At 36.8% G+C, this 22,102-nt stretch overlaps 1 protein-coding gene across 1 annotated transcript in view; it reads right to left on the bottom strand.

Moving 5' to 3' along the window:
- Positions 1–22,102, bottom strand: part of PDE10A (phosphodiesterase 10A) — a 299,066-nt gene that overhangs the window by 104,781 nt on the left and 172,183 nt on the right. Inside the window, 1 exon segment of the mRNA XM_060115412.1 lies at positions 9,552–9,580. Coding sequence (XP_059971395.1) covers positions 9,552–9,580 — 29 coding nt within the window.

Here is a 22,102-nt window from a genome sequence, read left to right as displayed (position 1 = left end):
TAACTTATATAATATTGTATAGCAACTATACTTCAATAAAAAGTAAATTTAATACCTAATTCTCAAAAAAAATAGAAACAAAATTATACTACGTAAATACATGACAGGGATATTCCTGGGTCAAAAAGTAAATGCATGTTTAAGTTGACAAGAAAGTGGCAAACATTTTTCTATGTTATATGTTAAAGATCAAGTTATCAAAATGATTTGAGTATTTTAGAGGAAAATAAATTGTACATATAGGTCATTTATTTCACACAAACACCATAGGCAGAAGAATTCTAACTGCTCGAAGGATGAGCAATTGCAATGAACAGTTAAGGAAACCTGTGGCCTCAAAGGCATCATGGGAGAAAAAGAGAACAGGGCTAGGAAAGAGGGTGCTACTGACCCTTTTGCAAATGCTCATTTTAAAAGTTTAGAAGTCCTCAACAGAAAGCAAGGGATTAGTAGATATTCATTCTGAGCCTATCCTAACACTAAGGGGAAGCTGCCTCGCCTGTCCTGCCACATAACTGAGTGCAGAGGGAAGGCTACCGCTGGTTCAGAGGAAGCGTCTTATGAAAAGCTGCAAAGGATGGAGAAAACCGGAGGAAGGCAGAAGAGCAACAAGCAGGACACGAGGACAGATGATCACAGCTTACCCTCAGGAAAGACAGTGAATTCACGGTAAAAGTGGTGAAAGCAAGCAGGCTGAGAGTCTATAAATGAGTGAGGCATTCTTCTGAAAACACACCATCAGCTCAACACAAGGACAGAAATAATAAAAACGAATATTCCTAAAGAACACTTCAGTTTTCAAAGGACTGTGATTAACTAATTTAATTTAGGGCAAAAAGGTCCATGAGATGAAAGGGCTTTTCATAATAAAAATTTAATTTAGGAAGAATGACTCCAGGAGATAAAATAGTTTCAAATCACTCAAGTAGTAAACATTTCTGATATGTTTAAGACTGCTAATAGAAAAAAAAAAATAAGTTATCAGGAGAAGATGAACAAAGAGAAGGTTAGAGAAACAAAAGAAGTATGTAAGGGCTTTACCTGGTAGGTATAGTTCTGAATGTCAGTAAGTAAATAAGTCTTTTTAAACAAATATTTATTCACCAACGTGTCAAGCACTATTGTAAGTATCAGATAAGGCTCTAACACTCATGGAATTTAAATCCCAGTGAGGAGAATGTGATAAACAAGAAAATATCAGTTTGTGATAACATCTATGGAAAAAATGAAGCATATTTGTGACTTTGTTGCCACCTTTAATGTAATAAACTGTGATCTAGGAGAAACTGGATTTTATGCACAACTACTCTTTGGCTGGATCATTACTATTTTCGTTTTTCATTCAATAAGGAAATGTGCACAAAACAATGTCCTTTAATTAGCCTTTGGTTCTGTGGCCAAGACCAAACTCTACTAAGACCAAACTTAATGCTGCTTCTCCATTGTTAATACTTTTCAACATCTATATTCTAAAATAAAGTTGTGGTTGCCAAGAATGGTCTTAAAAAACAGGTAATAAGTTAAAATCTTGTGAAAGAAGAATGTGTTCAGTTCCCATTTTTTAAAAGAATTATCATAATGGTTTGATACTGTTTTTAATCACCACCATCATGATTAATAGGATCTGTATTCTTCTATACATCATTCATCTCATTTTATTATCACTGATCAGGAACAAACTTTAATAGACAGATGATTGGTATGTTTAATTTATTGTTACGATTATGGGGTTCATCCTTATTACAAGCAAACAAAAATCACTATCTTTGGCCACCGTTTTCCAGTATGTAAGTAGAATGTAATATTTTCGTATAGCAGATTGATGCATTCAGTTACATAGGGAAATATTTTGCAACTAATTCTCTCAGGAAACCGAGGTGCTTAGAACTGATACTCCACACAGGTTTCTATGGCTATAGTTAATAACTAGCGGCAAAGCCTGTGAAATGAAATTTAGCTAAAACAAACAGTGCCATGCTTTATGAGATATTTTCTTTTGGGTTTCCACAAAACTCAAGTTGGAGTGCCTGAAGCTATTTGGACCTGTGTGATATGGAAAACACAGACTCTGCCTGCAGGCTTCCAGCCAGTATTCCTCGGGAAAGTGGGTGATTTTCCATCAGGGTGAGAAATACTTGTTGGGCTCTTTGATATTTAAAATTCAAAATGCCAGAATTTCACTTTACCTGATAGGAACGTTACATCTCTGCCCGCTCTGGTTTCTCCATCCTACAGATATGCTGATAATCAATGCGACCGTGACCTGCCTGTCCTCTAGGGCCTTGTTTCTAAGTATCATATTCAACTGTCCAAACCCCACCTCTTAGCCAAAACCTGATTAAAGTAAATTATATATAGGGAGGTTTTAGAAGACATGCTTTCTGTCTGCTTCTCCACACATTCTAACTTCTATCCTTGGGCCACAGCACATGAGCCCCATGATTATCAACTGGAGGCGGGGTATAGGTAACATGAAAAATTACTCCAGATAATTCTACCATGTGTCTACCTACTCTCGCTGTTTGTATATCACCTTCACTTACTGAACAGGGAACCACATTTTAATAGTATGTCTTTGAAACTTGCTAAAGATGGATGTAAGATTATATATAAACAGATTTGTGCTTTTATGAAATTTAGTAATGATAATAAAAACTTTGTCCTTAAGAATAATTGATTGGTATCCTTCCCTAAGAGATGTAAAAATAAATAAAGGATACATTATTTAAATTGGAATCAGTTAAGGGCAGAAGGGGGAACTCTCATGCAGACCCCAAACAGGAAGAGACTACCTTGCGTCTCCAACTGGGAGAAGGCTGCTTACTACCTAACTACCCAGTAGAAGAAAAGAAAATCTTCACACTGCCCAGGCACAGCCCAGCCAACAAGAGACTGTCACAACTCAGCCAATGAAAAGACACTACACTCTGAACACCCAGTTTCCTTCAGTGGACTCCTTGCTTATTAAAAGCCCCTCCAAACTTCCCCTTTTCCTCTGTAAAAGACCATTCCTCTTCTTTGTCTGGACTTGCTTATAGTCTTTGCTATAACATTCTTATCCCAAATTGCAATTCTCTGCTACTCCTGAAAAAAACATACCTTGCTGGTAAAATAACTGTCTTTTATTTTTAAGGTCAACTTTACATAAGTGAAGCAACCTACTTTGGTTCAGTTTCATATAACTGGAAGTTAACAGCCTGCTTATTCATAGAAAAGTACTGACTATTCCAATTTTTATTTCTCCACTTCTGTTTCTTCCTCTATTTTGTTTCTTTGGTTATATTTGTTTTCTGATAACCAATTAAAAATTCTTTTTAAGACTGATATGGTATAAAAAGAAATTGAAAGTGAGTAAATGGGAATTAGTTGTGAAGGAAAAATCTTGATGTGTACTGGGGAGGCTGCCGAAGGTGGGTGAGGCCCCTTGAGCACCCAAGGACTGTGCAGCAACCAACTTGCCTCTCTGTCCCAAATCATCACATTTTCTCTCTCTACTGTATTATTTCCATTAGTATATTTCTGTTGTCATTTATCCCATTTTTAAAAAGACAAACCAAACATTTTAAAAAGAAAATATCTCAGGGGTGGAGAGTGGAAAGTGGTCAAAAGATACAAACTTTCAGTTATAAAATAAGTAAGTTCTGGGGATATAATGCACAGCATCATGACTATAATTAATAAGACTGTATTGGATATTTGAAACTTGCTAAAGGGAGTAAATCTTACAGTTCTCACCGCAAGGAAAAAGACATTTATAACTATGTGTGGTGATGGATGTTAACTAGACCTATTGTGATGATAATTTTACACTATGCACATATATTGAATCATTATGTTGTATACCTGAAACCAATGAAAGATTATGTGTCAATTATATCTCAAGAAAAATATCTCAACTCCTTATTTAGCTACCACCCTATTTCTCTTCTCTCTTTTAAGGCAAGACTCCGTAAAACAATTGTCTATATTTGCTGCCTACAATTTCTCTTCTTCCTCTCCATCTCCCTCCCTCTCCTTCTCCCTCTCTCTCCCTCTCTCTCTCTCTCTCTCTGTCTCAAACTCAACCTAATCTCTCCAGTGAAACAGCTCTTACTGAAGTCACCAATGACTCCACATTGCAAAATCCACTTGTCAACTCTCAGGCTTCATTATCCTTGAAATACAGGCAGTATTTAACACACCGGTGATCATTCTCTGTGTCTTGACATAATTTCTCTTCCTTGCCAGGATGCACACACCCCTGGTCCTCCTCTTGCCCCTTGGACACCTCTTTTCAGTCTCTGTAGGTCTTCCTTCCATCTCAGACTTCTAAATGTTCTGTGCCAGGGCGGGCCTTTGGCTTTTATCCTCTCTTCTCAACCACACGCACTTCCTAGGTGATCTCATCCAGCCTCACCACTCTACATACCATCCTACATGCTGATGATTCTTAACTCATCCATATTATTAAGGCTTCTCAGAGTTATATCTCTCTAATTCAGATCATTTCCCTAGACTCCAGACTCAAATATCCAGCCAACTACTTCACATCTCTATTTAGAAATCTACTAGGTATCTCAGACTTAGCACATCTAAGACTAAGCACCCAGTAGTGACCTCTGTTTCCCCCTCCTCCACACACACCTTGACCTGCCCCTCTGGCAAACACTCCCATCTAAGTAATAGCAACTCACCCTTCCATCTGCTCAGGCAAAACCTCGATGCGATCATTTCTCTTTTTTGTCTTTTTTTATGCCAGACATCTGATTAATCGGCAGTTCTTGTTCACTCTACCTTCCAAATATACGTAGAATTCAGTCTACCAAATCCAAACACTTCTCCCCACCTCCATCATCCTCAGCCGGGTCCACGCCATCTTCATCTCTTACCAGGATTACTGCACTAGCCTTCTACCTACCACCACCCTTGGCAATGAAAGTCCTGCTGAATTTATTAAGATTTCTGCACTTATGTTTGCACTAGTAAAACTGGTCAATACTTTTCTATTTTGTATAATGCTCTAATTTTTGTTTTAGGAATAAAATTCTGTCTTGAGTGAGATAAGTTATTTTCTTAGCCTTGGAAATACATACTTTATACTATGTAGGAATTTTCTCCTTTTTTATGTTTGGTGGAATTATCCAGTAAAAGCTTTTGGGTATCATGCCATTTTAGGGGGTCTTTTACTAACTTTTCAGTTTTTTTCATTGGTTAACAATATATTTAGGTTTCTTAACTCTTTCAATTTTAATGATTTATAATTTCCTTAAAATTTCCCATTATATCTAATGTTTCAAATGCATTAGTATCTACTATTCCTTATTAAATTATTAATACTCACCCTGTTGCCTGTACTATAGTTATCTTTCCTTTCGCATTCCTTAATATTTGTTATTTTCTTATTTCTTGAATAGATTGCCAAACACAGCCTATTTTATCGATCTATTTAAGAAAATATCTTTTTCATTATTAATCAAGCCTGTATTTTAAATTGTGGGCCATTAATATCTTTTCATTAATTCCCTCTGCTTTTAAAAAGTTTATTTTGGGTGTTCTAAAAATGAATATAAGAATATAAATTTTCATCCTATTATGGCTGTATACCTTAGGTTTGGTAGATTTTGTCCCCATTTTACATTTGAGCCTTTTAAAAGTTATTTTTTTAAAAGGTCACTCAGATGAAGAGTGGCAAAGTAGAAATTCAAATCTAAGTGTGATTTACACTATACCAGAGAAGTTCTTTTGAATGTATCACACGCAAAAGACATAGAGATGCAATTCACACAAAAGAAACATAGTTAACATATGGCAATATGTTTATTTTCTTTAAATAAAAATATTAAAATAATGGCATGCCATTTACACAAGAAGGGATACAATTGCTAATTAAATTGGGTTAAAATGAAACCTTAAATTGGAACAATAATTTGATAAACCAACTTAACAATGTATATTAATTGTCATAAAATATTTGTGTCCTTTGACCAAGTAGCCTCGAATCAGTGTTTTTTCTCAGGACATATTTCATAAGACTAAAACTGTTATATAAAAATTAGAATATAATGAAACCTATCTACAGCAGTTTGAGGGACAAATACAGTACCCAAGAATTCTAGACCTGGCTAAATTTGTCATATTCTAGCACTCAGCACCCAAATACTCTTCTTACCTTGTTTTCTCTCTCTTTTCCTGTCAGAAGCTGGAACTACTTAACAACAGCAACAACAATAATAGTAAAATAAAAGATTAACTTTGCTGACTAGATGAAAACAAATGACACAGATATGACAGATACCACATCCCTCTAGATCCCCTCCTGCCTCAACCTCTCTGACCAGGGTTCTTTCCTGCACTCATTCAGTTCTGGCCCAGATGACCTCCTTCTGTAACGTGAACCTTCCTGCCTCTGGGTCCTTGCACTTGCTGTGCCATCTGCCTGGAGTGCTCTTCCTGCTGTTCTCTGCATGGTTCCCTCCTTCATCTCCCATAATATTTCCTCAATTACCCTGGTAAGCCATCCCTGGCTGCACACTCACACCCGTAGCACCACATCCTCTGTCCTGGCTTTGTCTCTACAGGTAAGTCCACTCCTAATCCACCGTCACTCTCTATCAGCTCATTCTGCTTTATTCTTCTATGTACTTATCATAATATTTATCACTGCCTGATATATATATAAATAAAAAAAAAAACTTGCAACTGTCTCTACCACCACCTTCCATACTATGATAACTGGAATACTGTTTTGCACTGTATCCCTAAAACCTAGAACAGTGCCTGGCATATAAATGCCCAAGAAATATTTGTCTATGGAACGGCAGGTAAGGAGGAAGACACGGAGAGAGGGAGGGATGGAAGGAGAAAGAGAGGAAGAAAGAGGGGACGGAGAAAGGGCTTAAGACTTATAGATCTGACTTGACTTCATGGAAAAAATATCTTCCATTTCTGGATCAATAACCAGAAATGTCCTATAGTTTCTTGGAAAAGCTAATCCTCCCTAAACTCTATTACAGATACATAGTTTCCGAGGGCTACCTGGCCTACCTCGTCTTATCAGGGTCAAGCCACAGTTGGTCTATAAGGTCATGGCACTGCCTCCACCTTCTAAAAATATATATTAATAATGCATACTTTGTCCAGAGAATGTCAACCCAGACCCTAAGGAGGCCCACAGGAAGAAAATTATTTTAAGTGAGTGTGTCTCACTGGGAAAGACAGAACACAATCCCTCTAATTAAAGAGCTCTCATATGGAGTAGGGGGTATAGACCTTTTTGAGCTGCTACAGAAGTCAAAACAATACTAGTAGATGGCAATTAAAGAGAGGTTGTTTGGCCTAAGTGAGAAAGTATGTCACAATAACCAGAACTGCCTGGAGGGGTAAGAATCTGCATCACTAAAGAGCATGCTTTTGACAATGGATGTGCCCTGTGGCAAGTCACCATCTACCAAAAGTTTGCACTAGTATTTCTAAATCTTAATTTTAACTTAAAACAGTGGTATACTATTTTATAATGCAAATTCTATGTATCAGAACTGACCAAGATCTGGGGTATATTCAGAAAAAAAAAAAAAAAAAAACAACTTTTAAAGATCCGGCAACTGTTAACTATTCTAGGTTATCAGTTCATATATTTAGCATTTCTCACCTGGAATTGTATTTTCTCCAAATTTGGCATAAAGTAAAAGAATTTTATAAAATAATAGCAAAGAAAAAATGACTATGTATAGTTTATCATCCTATCTAATGGGCTTAAAGATAGTGTGTGTTACTGTCTGCATCTCTTCTCTCTTCACCCAGAAGAAGGTACTGGCATAGTAAGAAGTAGGTGGCAATCTGAATCCAAGATGTCTTGTGGTGATATTTTGCATAACTAAAATATATAGAAATGCATTCAATTAAAAAGTCTACTCCTTGTCTATATAGCTGTTCTCCCTAAATAGAACCTGCCTTATAATTGTAAGAGTGAGCTGCAGTAACAAAATCATTTATGACAGACAGTATGGTACAAAATCTTTAAATTGGGGGACCCTGGAGACGAAGGGTGAGTTTCACCCAACAGGTGGATAGAGTTAATATATTGAAATAAGCAAGGAATCACAAGGGCAGCTCTGGTCTTTTCTGTGAGCAGAACAGGGTGTAAGGAAAACACGGGGTGGGTTGAAACTACCTTTTTGGGCATCTCTTTTCCCACTTCCCTCAAAAACAACAATGTCTAAAATCTTCTGAGGGCTATAAAGGTTAAATTGAGGTCAGGGGTTCCCTATAAACAAAAGTTATTCTAAAACAAGAATACTGATGAGTAAGTTGTAGTTTTTTTTCCTACTGTCCTGGATTTATAGACACCTGGTACTATCTCAGAGATCTGAGATAGTAGCTTTGCCAATATCAACACCCCAGTATCTTATGACTGCCCAGGTCCACTTGTGAGAATCTTCTTTTATCCTCAAACATGGCTTTTCAGCCATTTCTGCTGCTCTCAGTAGCTGTCAAACTTCCAGGCTGATCCCTCTGCCCCCTGATATACCTTGAAGTACTCAGTCTTGGGAACTTTCCAGGTGTGAACCCTGTAAATGTGAAGTTAATAGTGCATGTACCCAGGAAAACCCTGAGACTTATAGAAACCTTAAGAGTCTGTTAGGTTGCTAGGGACAGAGGGAGTTCTGCCTAGTCTCCGGCAATGGCCCTGGTCATTTTAAAGATTCCTTTCTACAGATAATCAAAAATAAAGGAATATATCTATATATGTGATCCTGATAACAGTACTTCAGTTTATGTCTTATGATAAAGAGTGATCTCTTACATAAGGGTGCATCAGATACAATTGTGACTATTTTCAACATTGAATCCACATTTTAAGATCTTTATCTGTAAACAGGATATATAGTTAAGATTCTTTTTCATATGTAATTACAGAATTATAATTTTGTAGCATTAAACATGGCATGCTAAAATGCTCTCGATACTCATACCCCATAAGCTTTTAACTTTGTTAAGTCTCATAACTTTAACACTAAGTATTTCTCTTGAACGTGAGAATGGTGCATTTAGTATTTCTAAAAGTACTGAAGACTATCACGTATTCAATTCACGAGTAGTCACCTTCTGTTCTCCCAGAAACAAGGTGCATGAACTTGAAGGTAGGGTTAACCCGGTAGCACACGTGCAAAGCCACTGAGCAGGGGACGGTGAGGAAGCGGCCTGAGCAGACCGTCGCCACATGGGAACTCGGTATCAGTGCTGCCTTACCTTATGGGTTTTCAAGAGAAGCCAGAAATCCAATCTTAATATGCACCCTCTCAATATCTAAATGTTGGCAACAAATTCAGAAAACTCCATAAGCATGTGCAGGCCAAATGGAACGCATCTGTTAGCTGTATTCAGTTTGAGGCCTCCAATTTCACACCTCTCTCCTCACTGGCTTTACTCCATACTGATGAGTGATACTTTGGAGAGGGCACTCACTTTTTGTAATTATTTTTCTAACACTTAAACACGTTAGAGCCCTGAAAATATACAAAAGAATTTATTTCCTATATTGTGGTAACAAAAATGATATTCACATTACTTACCCTGCTGACTTCCTTAGGAGATGATTCATCTGGGGGATGGAGAAGGAAGGGAGAAAAAAATACAATTAGAAAGTCTGAGTAGTTTCTGAAATACAGAACATGTCATTCACGCTCAATAAACTAGAAGGCTATTTGCAATGCCTCCGCTTGTGAAATCTAGGAATTTGGTTTTAAAACTCTGTAAAATAAAAGTTAAACAATAAGTTTAGAGTAGATGTATGTATTAATTTTGGAGGGAAATAAAATAACACAACAGTTTGCCAGTCATTTTCAAGATTATCTTTTTAGAGATTCTAAAATGGTACTGCCTGCAAATATGGCTACACTGTGGTTTATCAAATACACCTAGAAAAGGGTTTGTAATATTTGCAATATTCTAAATGACACAACCCACATGAATATCTCAAATGGTCATTGACACTTGTGCTGTGAGGGTTATTTCCAGCATTTCTAATTTGCTGAAATAAGACATGTGCCTGCATGGCACCCTGGTTAAGGCATGAAACACACCTATTAATAGTGCTGCTTTGTACCATGGATCCCAGGAGTTGGCGGGGGTGTTTGTACCAGCATGTCAGCATTCTTTACTAGTAAAATCACACTCATGGACTGACCTGGTCTAGTTGAGGCCCTCTGAAGGGCTCTCCCCACGAATCTGGCTACAGGGCAAGAATATGCCTGTGCCCACCAGCAGGGTATAAGACACAAACTGTCCAAGACTCCACTTTAGGTCCACTGGTTAAGAGTATCCCATGCCTGGTAACCGGTTCTGACCCAGAGAAAAGGTGTTGATATGGCCCTTCCAGAGGAAGGGTGACTGGAGCTGGGCCTCTCCAGACCGCTCACAGGGAGGCAGCCTTCAATTTCATGCTGTTGCTATCTTGTGTCTTGTTTAGCAACCAAACCCTCTCTAACTACCACCAGCAGCACACACTTAACACACCAAATTTCTAATGTATTCTACATTACCAAAAAGCACAGCCTAACCTATCTTAACACTGACAAAGTTCACAAGTCCAGAGAGGGCTGTGATGCTTCTTTCTCCTTCAATATTCTTATTAACTAAACCACGAGTCCTGTTGTTTCCTCTTTTTTCTTATCTTTCTCAGATTTACTGCTTACCATCCATTTCCACAAATAACATTAAGTCTAGTTCCAAATCACCTATCAACCAGTAACCTCTAAGCTGATCCCTGAATCCAATATCTGCCCTGGCAATCATGCCTACACACACACACACACACACACACACACACACACACACATGCACTCACCCACCCAATTTATCTTTCAAAAATACCCCATCTATCATGCCCCTTGGATTCTTCATAATTTAAAGTAAATTACACTTCAAAAATTGCTGCATGTTGCCTTTACCTGGGGACCTTTTCAAAATTAGCAAGCTTGGGACTATCAGATAGTAAGTGTTCAATAAGCAGTTCCTATTTTTTTGTATTACTGTATTAATACATACTTGCTTATATATTTTTCTTATAATTATTCCATAATGGTTTGAGCATTGCATCTGATTTCCCTAAGAATGTAACCATGTTATAGGAAAAACATTTATTTTACCTTATACACTGAAGTCATATCATAGAAACATTTTCATTTATTCTTTAACTCCTAACCTCTTATTCTTTTCTAAACCTCTCTGAAGATGAGACTCTTTGATTTAATCATCACAACAAATTTATTAACAGATTATAAAGTTGTAGAGGCATATATGTTTTTAATTATTTTTAATTTTTATCTAAGAAATTCAATGAACAGGGTTGAAAATTCAAGGTTGATTAAAACATGCAAAGGAAAGCAGCAGCTGTGTGAACAAGTTTACTGTGGGACTGAATGGAGTTTTCGAGCTGTGACCCTTTGGCACCTTCCAGTCTCCAGTCATCAGTACGATCTGAAAGTTAGTTCAAAGGAAGAAGAGCTCGAATGTCCAGACATCTGTACATAAATGTTCCCTCTGCTTTTTCCTTTAGTTTTGCTTAGTGCTTCTCAAACTTGAGTGTGCATAAGAAACTCTACTGATATGTATTTATAAAAACCAATTTTTTTCTTGCTTTATGGACAAAGTTTTTGAAAGAAAAATGCTACCTATAACTTATTTCTGGATTTTTCACCTTATGTACAGATTTAGAAATATATCATCTGTGTCTTTATTCCCGTTTTACCCCTAGGTTCTTCATGACATTTTTTTTCTTATATTCCATATATATGTGTTAGCATACGGTATTTGTCTTTCTCTTTCTGACTTACTTCACTTGAGAATGGACTTGAGGATATGGGAAGGGGGAAGGGTAAGCTGTGACAAAGTGAAAGAGAGGCATGGACATATATACACTACCAAACGTAGGGTAGACAGATAGTGGGAAGCAGCCGCAGAGCACAGGGAGATCAGCTCGGTGCTTTGTGACTGCCTGGAGGGGAGGGATGGGGAGGGTGGGAGGGAGGGAGATGCATGAGGGAGGGGATGTGGGAACAGATGTATATGTATGACTGATTCACTTTGTTATAAAGCAGAAACTAATTAAAAAAATAAAAAATAAAAAAAAAAGAAATATATCATCTATCTCTTCCTCCAACTTAGAAGCCAAACAATTTTTTGTTAAATGAATGTCAAGTCCATTACATTTAGAGAACATGGTCTTTTAGCTGAGGAAATTAATGGGTCCAGTGAATTTGTTAGGATAAGGGAGGCTTCCTTCCTATTTCCTATACTTGGAATTTTCATTTTGTTGAACTCTCTTGCCCTAGGCAAGTTTCAGCATGTTGCAGACAATCCATTCACTTTCTCATCCACAATGGAGAGGACAGGATGACCGAATAGCAGAGGAGGCACAGCTAGTGGCTCAGAGCGTGCACTGTGGTCAGAAGCCCACATGGCCAGTCACTTGTTGCCTTACTTTTTGGCAAGGTGTCTGACTTCTTTTGCCACCTTATAAGCCTGAAGTTAGACAACATCCTATCAATATAATTTGATACTGAAAAATAATTTTTTCCACAAAAACATTTTCAATGTAAGGTTAAGAGACCACAACTCAGAATGACTCCTAAGAACCCACAACTCTGGAACGTCTCTGTACACTTCCAACATGTACTCCCAGCTAAACTGAGTGGCATTTCACATGGTTCAGGAATGAAGCTCACTTAAAAATGAAGGGACAGGCAATCATGGAAAAGAAGGAAATTTCCACGGATGGCAGATTTTGAGTCCTTCATGAGCATCATATTAGCAACAAAAATGTTAGCAACAGCAGACACTAATTTTTATGTGGCATTAGGGTTCTGTACACATTTATTTATTCAAGAAATGTGTACTATGGATCCATTATGTGCCAGGCATTTATCCCTGTTCTCAAGGAGCTTAAATTCTAGTGGGAAGAATAAACAAGAAAAAATTTTAAATAATTTCAGAAAGGGAATATTGATGCTTGTTAAAGAGAAAAAAATTTTTTAAAAAAGAAACTGTCTTCAATGTAAACATCATTTTAATAATTTTTTAAAGCCTTAGGAAGAATAGCTCATGCAACAAAAAAACCCCTGGAGGATTTCTTAGTAAGTACACCTTTCAGCAAGTACTTAATTTTGAATATTTTATAAATCCTTATAACTGCGCACGTATTTGTACGTTGTTTTTTGTGATCAATTTTGATATTTCTTATATGAAATGGGATTTCAGGAATGAATCCAAATTTATAAGTAGAACTTAAAGGAATTTACATTATGATGACTGACTTAAAGTTCTGTGTCTGCTTCTAATATTCCTCTTTACTCTGGTGTTTAGCTTTGAAGTAAGAGCTCCAGAAATACAGAGTAGACAAAAATTCCATTAAAACTCATATTCTTTAGAATCAATAAGAAATTATTAAATTTTCTTACTATTTGAGCCATAAAAACTATACGCAAAAGTGAATATCATTAAAGAAAAACAAAATATGATAAAGAAAAATAACAAATAGAATAACAAAATAAGTTTAATAAATTATTATAGATCTAAAAAAGATCCATTTAAAACCAAGCATTAAAGAGTTTTGATTGATTCTTATGATCCTTAAGTATTTTTATTCTTTGTTGATCTTTTAAAATCTTCCTACTAAAAAAGAATATTTTTTTACAATAAAGAAAACAGATTCAACATAATCCAAGACTGCAGCTGCTAAAAATGATGATGAATGTTTATGTTTATTTATTGACATGAAAAATTGTCCATGATTTGGTTAAGTTAAAATATATGTATATGTATTTAATCTATAAGTGTATGTAAACACATACACATTTTATAAATTATATACATAGACACACAAATTAGTTTCAATTACAAATTATTCTCTCTTCAGTATATCATGTTACAAGTCTGAAATGAAAACAATTATGGTCATGTATAATTTATACATGTATAAATGTGTGTTAATGTTGTTAAAAAGAAAACTTTTTAGGTTGATTATCATTTCCTTGAAGTACAATATACAGTTATTTTGACTAAATCTTCCACAGTTAAGTTCTCGGCTTTCAGTGCTCACCCTGTAGTATAAGAAAAGAAGTCTAAGAAGTCACGCATTGATACTATGTATCCAGAGAGGAGAAAGAGTGACTAGAAGATAGAGAACTTGCGATCATTGCAAAGATGTCACTGCACCTCAGTCCTTCAAGATTATCCATCTCACTTTGCCTTGCAGTCTCTGCAGATAATGTAAATGGAGCATACTTGTCTTCTCCTTGTGGGAAATACGTATTTCCCATGAAAATTAATAAACCAGCCATCTTTTATATACACTTCCATCACTCAGGAGCTGGTGTGGCTCCATTCAGCCTCCTCCAGCCATTTCTGGCACAGCTATGGAGCTTGTCTAAAGACAGCTATGTGTCTTCTAACAATGCAATCTTAACGACTCAATCCACAAATATCTATCAGATGTCTAATATGTGCCAGATACTGAATAAATGTCTCAGTTGGCCCAATCATACCAAAGGGGAGGACTTAAATTCCATGGCTTTGAGAGAAAACAAAAAGGCAGCCTTTGGCCCTAGCTGGTGGCAGGAGCCACCTTGTAGTCATGAGAGGAGTCAATCCCCAACAATAACCCAGCAAGGGCAACAGAGGAGAAGGGGAGGCGGGCACAGAGCATTGGGCAGAAGGAGAGGGCAGCTGGGGGAGAGGAAAGAGAGAAAAGCTGGATCTCTGGAGACATTTCTAACCAATTTAATCAGCCAACCTTGAAGACTGCCTTACTAAAGCCTTCTTCATATGTGAGACAGTTCATTTCCCTATTGATTAAGCCAATTTTACCAGGTGAAACAGAAAGCCCTCAAAAGGAAATGAGGAAAGGAAATGAAGGAAATGTAATAAAATGTTAATAGGATATTACTTTTATATCATTAAATCAATACACCATTATTTAAAATAAAATCTTCAGAAAGCTCTCCGATTCCTACCAAAAATAAACTAATCCCTTTGCTTAGGATTCAAGTCCTCACAATTTGGTTCTATTTTTCCAACTGGAATCTGTAACAACAGGACTCAACTGGTCTTACTAGAGCCCCAAATATGCTTTGCTCTCTGTTAACTCAAAATCTTCATACCTTCCAACAACAAGTATTTTTTGAGCACCTACTCAATAACTAAGTTCCTGGCACTATTCTCGGTGCCTACAATATATCTGAGAACAAAAAAAGACAGTAATCCCTGTCCTCCTGAAGCTTTATTCTAAAGGCAGGAGATGGTCCATAAACATGATAAATAACTAAATTATACAGCAAGCTGGAAGTGGTAACACAGTAGACCAGGTTAAGAAGGATCAGAAAGCAAGGGGGGAGTGGCTGGGGGCAGGCTGCAGATGAAAGTGTGGTTAGAGAAGACCTCCTCCAGGGGGCGGACTACAAAAACAGCTACCTAAGGGAAAAGCTTTCCAGGCAGAGGGGTCGGCCTGAGCAAAGATGCTGAGACATGAGTGTGCCTGCTGTTTCCTCAAAGTTGATTCCTCCCTCTTCCCACACACTGAAGTCTTTCAAGACTCAGCTCAATTTGTATTTTGTCTCTGAGGCCCTCTCAAAAGCACACAGGCCCACTATATGTCTTCCCTCAGAATTTTTACACACTCCTTTCCTGTGAGGAGAGCAGAGTGCTACATTAAAAAAGAAGATAGGCTTAGCGTCCAAAGAGATATGTTTGCAACTCTCAGCTTCACTTACAAACCATACATGGGCTCCTTGACCTTCCAAACTTGGTAATCTCATATTTATAAAATGAGGTCACTTCAGAAGGTGCTAGGATCAGGTGAGATAATGTACATGAAGTTTTTGCACAGAACGGGCTCTCAATAAATTGCACTTTTCTTTCTCTGCATTCAACCTGGCATTGACTATTCTGCTTTGTGTGGATAACTATATACATATGAATGACTTAACTTCTTCACTGAACACAAGTTCTAGGAGACAAGAGACCACATCTAATATTTCTTTTACATTACGGGGGGAGGAGGCATTTCAAAAAATGATTCTTAAATGATTAAGATATAATGATTCTTTTGCATACAGACAGCAACATTGTGGTAAAACATTAGGAGATCATTACTTTTGCCAACGGTTTAAAATCTCGTGGCCTAACTATTAAACACAGTGCTCAAATCACTTCACTTTTGTTATCCTTCTTACTTCAATTTTCTAACGTTAAAAAACAGGAATTTATGGAAGAATATGAGCCATGTAATCAAGACCTGAAATACCAGATTAATTGATTTTTGCCAATAAACCCTCTATTTTTCAGTTACTGATGAGGAAACATGAAATAATCTACAAATCACTAAATAATTGGAAAGTATAAAGAACTATATACTTATTGTAGTCTTGGTCAAAAAGGGGTGGGGGGAGGAAATAATAAGTTTACAAGCTATATCACAAAACAGGAGAAATTATTTTCTTTTCCCCCGAAGGACTGTAATGATTTTCAGTAACTTACAGAATCACATTTTCTAGCACACCCCAGCATAGTCTATTCTTTGCATTTATTTCTATATAAACAGAAGGAGACCATTCCTAGTGAGAGTTAGTCCATGAAGCTTTCCAATTCTATAAATGAAAAGTGATGGCTTAAAAAGGCATTGTGTGAATTGCAGGCGGTCTTCTATATATAATGTAATAACTTACAAAGTACCTTCCTTATACATACATATATATATATATATATATATATATATATATATATATATATATGAAAGTTATCATTAAACAATCATTAGGTATCATTAAACAAACACTTAATATGCTTCTCTCCATTTCTATATATTGCGTTATAGAACTTAGCTATCTCTAAATGTCCTGGAGCTGTATCCATTCTGTGTCTTTGAACTCTGCTTTGGTGTCAGGTTCGTGAGCAACTGTAACTCACTGTAAGTTTCACCGTTAGCAACCTGAGCAACATCTCTCCCAGAGGCAAATGGCAGAGCTGATCTTAGCTTCTCAATTGATAACATGTGAGCTGTTGAAATAGAGAAGCAATTCTATCATTCTGACAGAAGAAACCAAAGTAATTAAATGTAAACTCTGTTAACATTTGGAGAATTATTCACCTTTTAACATGGGAAGTTCTATATTCAATAATGTCTTCCAAAATTCATAGTTTCAAGTAACTATTTAGAAACAGCTAAGGAACTTAAAAATTTATTATAATAGATAGATAAATAGATAAAAATTATAAATAAAAATTATGGAGGCCTCCTAAAACTCTTACAATATTTTGTGCCTTTTAAAAAATATCTTTATAATGATGCTTCAATATTGAGGATGTGGGGATCTGAGAAATCCAAAGCTTTCCTATCATATTTATAAAAATAATCAACAGAAAAGGGCTTAGCATCAAAGTCTACATGGTCTAAGAGTTTTCTGAGGATGGGGAAAAAATCCCAGAATGTATTGATCACCTCTACATTTCCCAAATTCTCTGAAGCATACAAGATTCCATGAAATTTGGACATCACACACCGCTATGTCAACAGAGATCTCTTTTTCCTTTTAACATCTTTATTAGAGTATAATTGCTTTACAATGGTGTGTTAGTTTCTGCTGTATAACAAAGTGAATCAGCTATACATATACATATATCTCCATATCCCCTCCCTCTTGCATCTCCCTCCCACACGCACTATCCCACCACTCTCGGGGGTCACAAAGCACCGAGCTGATCTCCCTGTGCTATGCGGCTGCTTCCCACTAGCTATCTATTTTACATTTGGTAGTGTACATATGTCCATGCCACTCTCTCGCTTTGTCACAGCTTACCCTTCCCCCTCCCCATATCCTCAAGTCCATTCTCTAGTAGGTCTGTGTCTTTATTCCTGTCTTATCCCTAGGTTCTTCATGACATTTTTTTTCTTAAATTCCATATATATGTGTTAGCATACGGTATTTGTCTTTCTCTTCTGACTTACTTCACTCTGTATGACAGACTCTAGGTCTATCCACCTCATTACAAAATAGCTCAATTTCATTTATTTTTATGGTTGTGTAATATTCCATTGTATATATGTGCCATATATTTCCTATTTCTTCCTGGTTCAGTCTCGGAATGTTGTGTTTTTCTAAGAATTTGTCCATTTCTTCCAGGTTGTCAATTTTATTGGCACATAGTTGCTTGTAGTAATGTCTCATGATCCTTTGTATTTCTGCAGGGTCAGTTGTTACTTCTCCATTTTCGTTTCTAATTCTATTGATTTGAGTCTTCTCCTTTTTTCTCTTGATGAATCTGGCTAATGGTTTATCAATTTTGTTTATCTTCTCAAAGAACTAGCTTTTAGTTTTATTGATCTTTGCTATCTTTTTCTTCATTTCTTTTTTCATTTATTTCTATCTGATCTTCATGATTTCCTCCCTTCAGCTAACCTTGGGGTATTTTTGCTCTTCTTTCACTAATTGCTTTAGGTGTAATGTTAGTTTGTTTATTTGAGATTTTTCTTGTTTCTTGAGGTAGGATTGCATTGCTATAATCTTCCTTCTTAGAATGGCATTTTTGCATCCCATAGGTTTTGGGTCATCGCGTTTTCATTGTCATTTGTTTCTAGGTAGTTTTTTGATTTCCTTTTTGACATCTTCAGTGATCTCTTGGTCATTTAGTAGTGAATTGTTTAGCCTCCATGTGTTTGTATTTCTTACAGATTTTTTTCCTGTAATTGATATCTAGTCTCATAGTGTTGTGGTTGGAAAAGATACTTGATACAATTCCAATTTTTCTAAATTTACCAAGGCTTGATTTGTGACACAAGGTATGATCTATCCTGGAGAATGTTCCAGGGGCATTTGAGAAGAAAGTGTATTCTGTTGTTTTTGGCTGGAATGTCCTATAAATATCAATTAAGTCCATCTTGTTTAACGTGTTGTTTACAGCTTGTGTTTCTTTATTTATTTTCATTTTGGACAATCTGTTCATTGGTGAAAGTGGGGTGTTAACATCCCCTACTATGATTTTGTTACTGTCGATTTCCCCTTTTATGGCTGTTAGCATTTGCCTCATATCTTGAGGTGCTCCTATGTTGGGTGCATAAATATTTACAATTGTTATATCTTCTTCTTAGATTGATCCCTTGATCATTATGTAGTGTTCTTCTCTGTCTCTTGTAATACTCTTTATTTTAAAGTCTATTTTGTCTGATATGAGAATTGCTACTACAGCTTTCTTTTGATTTCTATTTGCATGGAATATCTTTTTCCATCCCCTCACTTTCAGTCTGTGTGTGTCCCTAGGTCTGAAGTGGGTCTCTTGTAGACAGCATATATACAGGTCTTGTTTTTGTATCCATTCAGCCAGTCTATGTCTTTTGGTTGGAGCATTTAATCCATTTACATTTAAGGTAGTGATCAATATGTGTGTTCCTATTACCATTTTCTTAATTGTTTGGGGTTTGTTATTGTAGTTTTTTTCCTTCTCTTGTGTTTCCTGCCTAGGGAAGTTCCTTTAGCATTTGTTGTAGAGCTGGTTTGGTGGTCCTGAATTCTCTTAGCTTTTGCTTGACTGTAAAGCTTTTGATTTCTCTGTTGAATCTGAATGAAATCCTTGCTGGGTAGAGTGATCTTGCTTGTAGGTTTTTCCCTTTCATCACTTTAACTATTTCCTGTCAATCCCTTCTGGCTTGCAGAGTTTCTGCTGAAAGATCAGCCATTAACCTTACGGGGATTGCCTTGTATGTTATTTGTTGCTTTTCCCTTGATGCTTTTAATACTTTTTGTTTGTATTTAATTTTTGATAGTTTGATTAATATGTGTCTTGGTGTGTTTCTCCTTGGATTTATCCTGTATGGGGCTCTCTGTGCTTCCTGGACTTGATTGACTATTTCTTTCCCATATTAGGGAAGTTTTCATCTATAATCTCTTCAAATATTTTCTCAGTCCCTTTCTTTTTCTCCTCTTCTTCTGGGATCCCTATAATTGGAATGTTGGTGAGTTTAATGTTGTCCCAGAGGTCTCTGAGACTGTCCTCAATTCTTTTCATTATTTTTTCTTTATTCTGTTCTGCGGTACTTATTTCCACTATTTTATCTTCCAGGTCACTTATCCGTTCTTCTGCCTCAGTTATTCTGCTATTGATTCCTTCCAGAGAATATTTAATTTCATTCATTGTGTTGTTCATCATTATTTGTTTGTTCTTTAGTTCTTCTGAGTCCCTGTTAAACGTTTCTTGTATTTTCTCCTTTCTATTTCCAAGATTTTGGATCATATTTACTATGAGTACTCTGAATTCTTTTTCAGGTAGACTGCCTATTTTCTCTTCATTTGTTTGGTCTGGTGGGTTTTTACCTTGCTCCTTCATCTGCTGTGTGTTTCTCTGTCTTCTCATTTTGCTTAACTTACTGTGTTTGGGGTCTCCTTTTCGCAGGCTGCTCATTCATAGTCTCCGTTGTTTTTGGCATCTACTCCCAGTGGCTAAGATTGGTTCAGTGTGTTGTGTAGGCTTCCTGGTGGAGGGGACTAGTGCCTGTGTTCTGGTGGATGAAGCTGGATCATGTCTTTCTGGTGGGCAAGACCGCGTCTGGTGGTGTGTTTTGGGGTGTCTATGAACTTATTATGATTTTAGGCAGCCTCTCTGCTAACAGGTGGGGTTGTGTTCCTGTCTTGCTAGTTGTTTGGCATAGGGTGTCCAGCACTGTAGCTTGCTGGTCATTGAGTGGAGCTGGGTCTTAGTGTTGAGATGGAGATCCTTGGGAGAGCTCTGGCCCATTGATATTACATGGGACCAGGAGGTCTCTGGTGGTCCAATGTCCTGAACTCGGCTCTCCCACCTCAGAGGTTCAGGCCTGACACCAAGCTGGAGCAACGAAATCCTGTCAGCAACACGGCTGCTAGTGCTGGAGGGTCTCCTGTAGAGTTGGGGGTGGCTGTGTCTCACCATGGGGACAAGGACACTGGTAGCAGAAGTTCTGGGAAGTACTCCTTGGTGTGATCCCTCCCAGAGTCTGCCATTAGCCCCACTGAAGAGTCTCTAGCCAGAGATTTAACTGATAGGAAAATAGGAGAAGATCCTGGGACTAAATAGAGGATAAAGATTAAGATCTCAGAAAAAGGTTTCAATTTTACTGACTCAATCATATCATTTTGAATTGTAATAACATTAATAATGAAAAATAAAATAAATTGGAAAATGTGATACAAAAGTATTTAGTTCTGTGCAAATCTTTTACTTTACTTTTAATTGAAGATGTTTTTGTTACTATTGTCTGTTATAGCCTAATTACTGCTAACTTAATCTGTACATCTTGGAAGTTGTACTCTAAACCTGTTCAGGGGAAAAATTAAAGTAGGGGCTTTATTATTTTTCTCTGAAGTTACTTCATCTTCACTCTATTTATTCTGCAGTATATTTCAAGTGTGCGATAGATAAAGTTTAGAACACTGGCACTCTTTTCTGTTTCTGTGACACTGAAAATGGTAAAACTTTTAAAGAGTCTCATTTTGCTAAAAAAAACCCAAACAAACAAACAAAAAACATCTGTAGAAAGCTGACGTTTGTGAGCAGTTCTCTTTCTGCTTCAGACCAGCTGACAGGCCAAGAAGGGAAACACCCTCAGGAACAGAGTCTGCTCAGGCCAGTGGGAGCAAAGGGGTCTTAGCAGGGGAGTGGGCAGCTGAACCATGGGGGTGAGGATGGCCCTACACGAAGTAGAGCTCTGTCTGAAAATTGCTTATTCTTTAGGAATATGTACGTTTATATTGGACATCCATTTTATTTATTATTGATACCAACCAAAGGAATGAAACAAAGAAACCAGGCAAATACTTCATGTTTTTGAGACACTAACAAAAAAATACTAGAACTGAACAAAGAATTTAATTGCCTACAATTTTTAGCATATTGACTCCAAGATACATTTCTGGTATCAGTTAAGAAGTAATGATTTGTCGATAATTCCATATTAAGACTTTTTACTTAATTTAAAAGTAACAGCAGTTCATAGCAATGAATCACTGAACATTCATTTTCACTTTGTCTGAAGTTGGATATGGGTGACATTAGTTATAGTATTAAAATAATATTCCACTTTTGCTCATGAAGGATTAACTGA

This window comes from Mesoplodon densirostris, chromosome 12, assembly GCF_025265405.1.
Source record: "Mesoplodon densirostris isolate mMesDen1 chromosome 12, mMesDen1 primary haplotype, whole genome shotgun sequence".
NCBI classification, from domain to species: Eukaryota; Metazoa; Chordata; class Mammalia; order Artiodactyla; family Ziphiidae; genus Mesoplodon; species Mesoplodon densirostris.
This window is presented reverse-complemented; position numbering and strand designations above follow the sequence as displayed.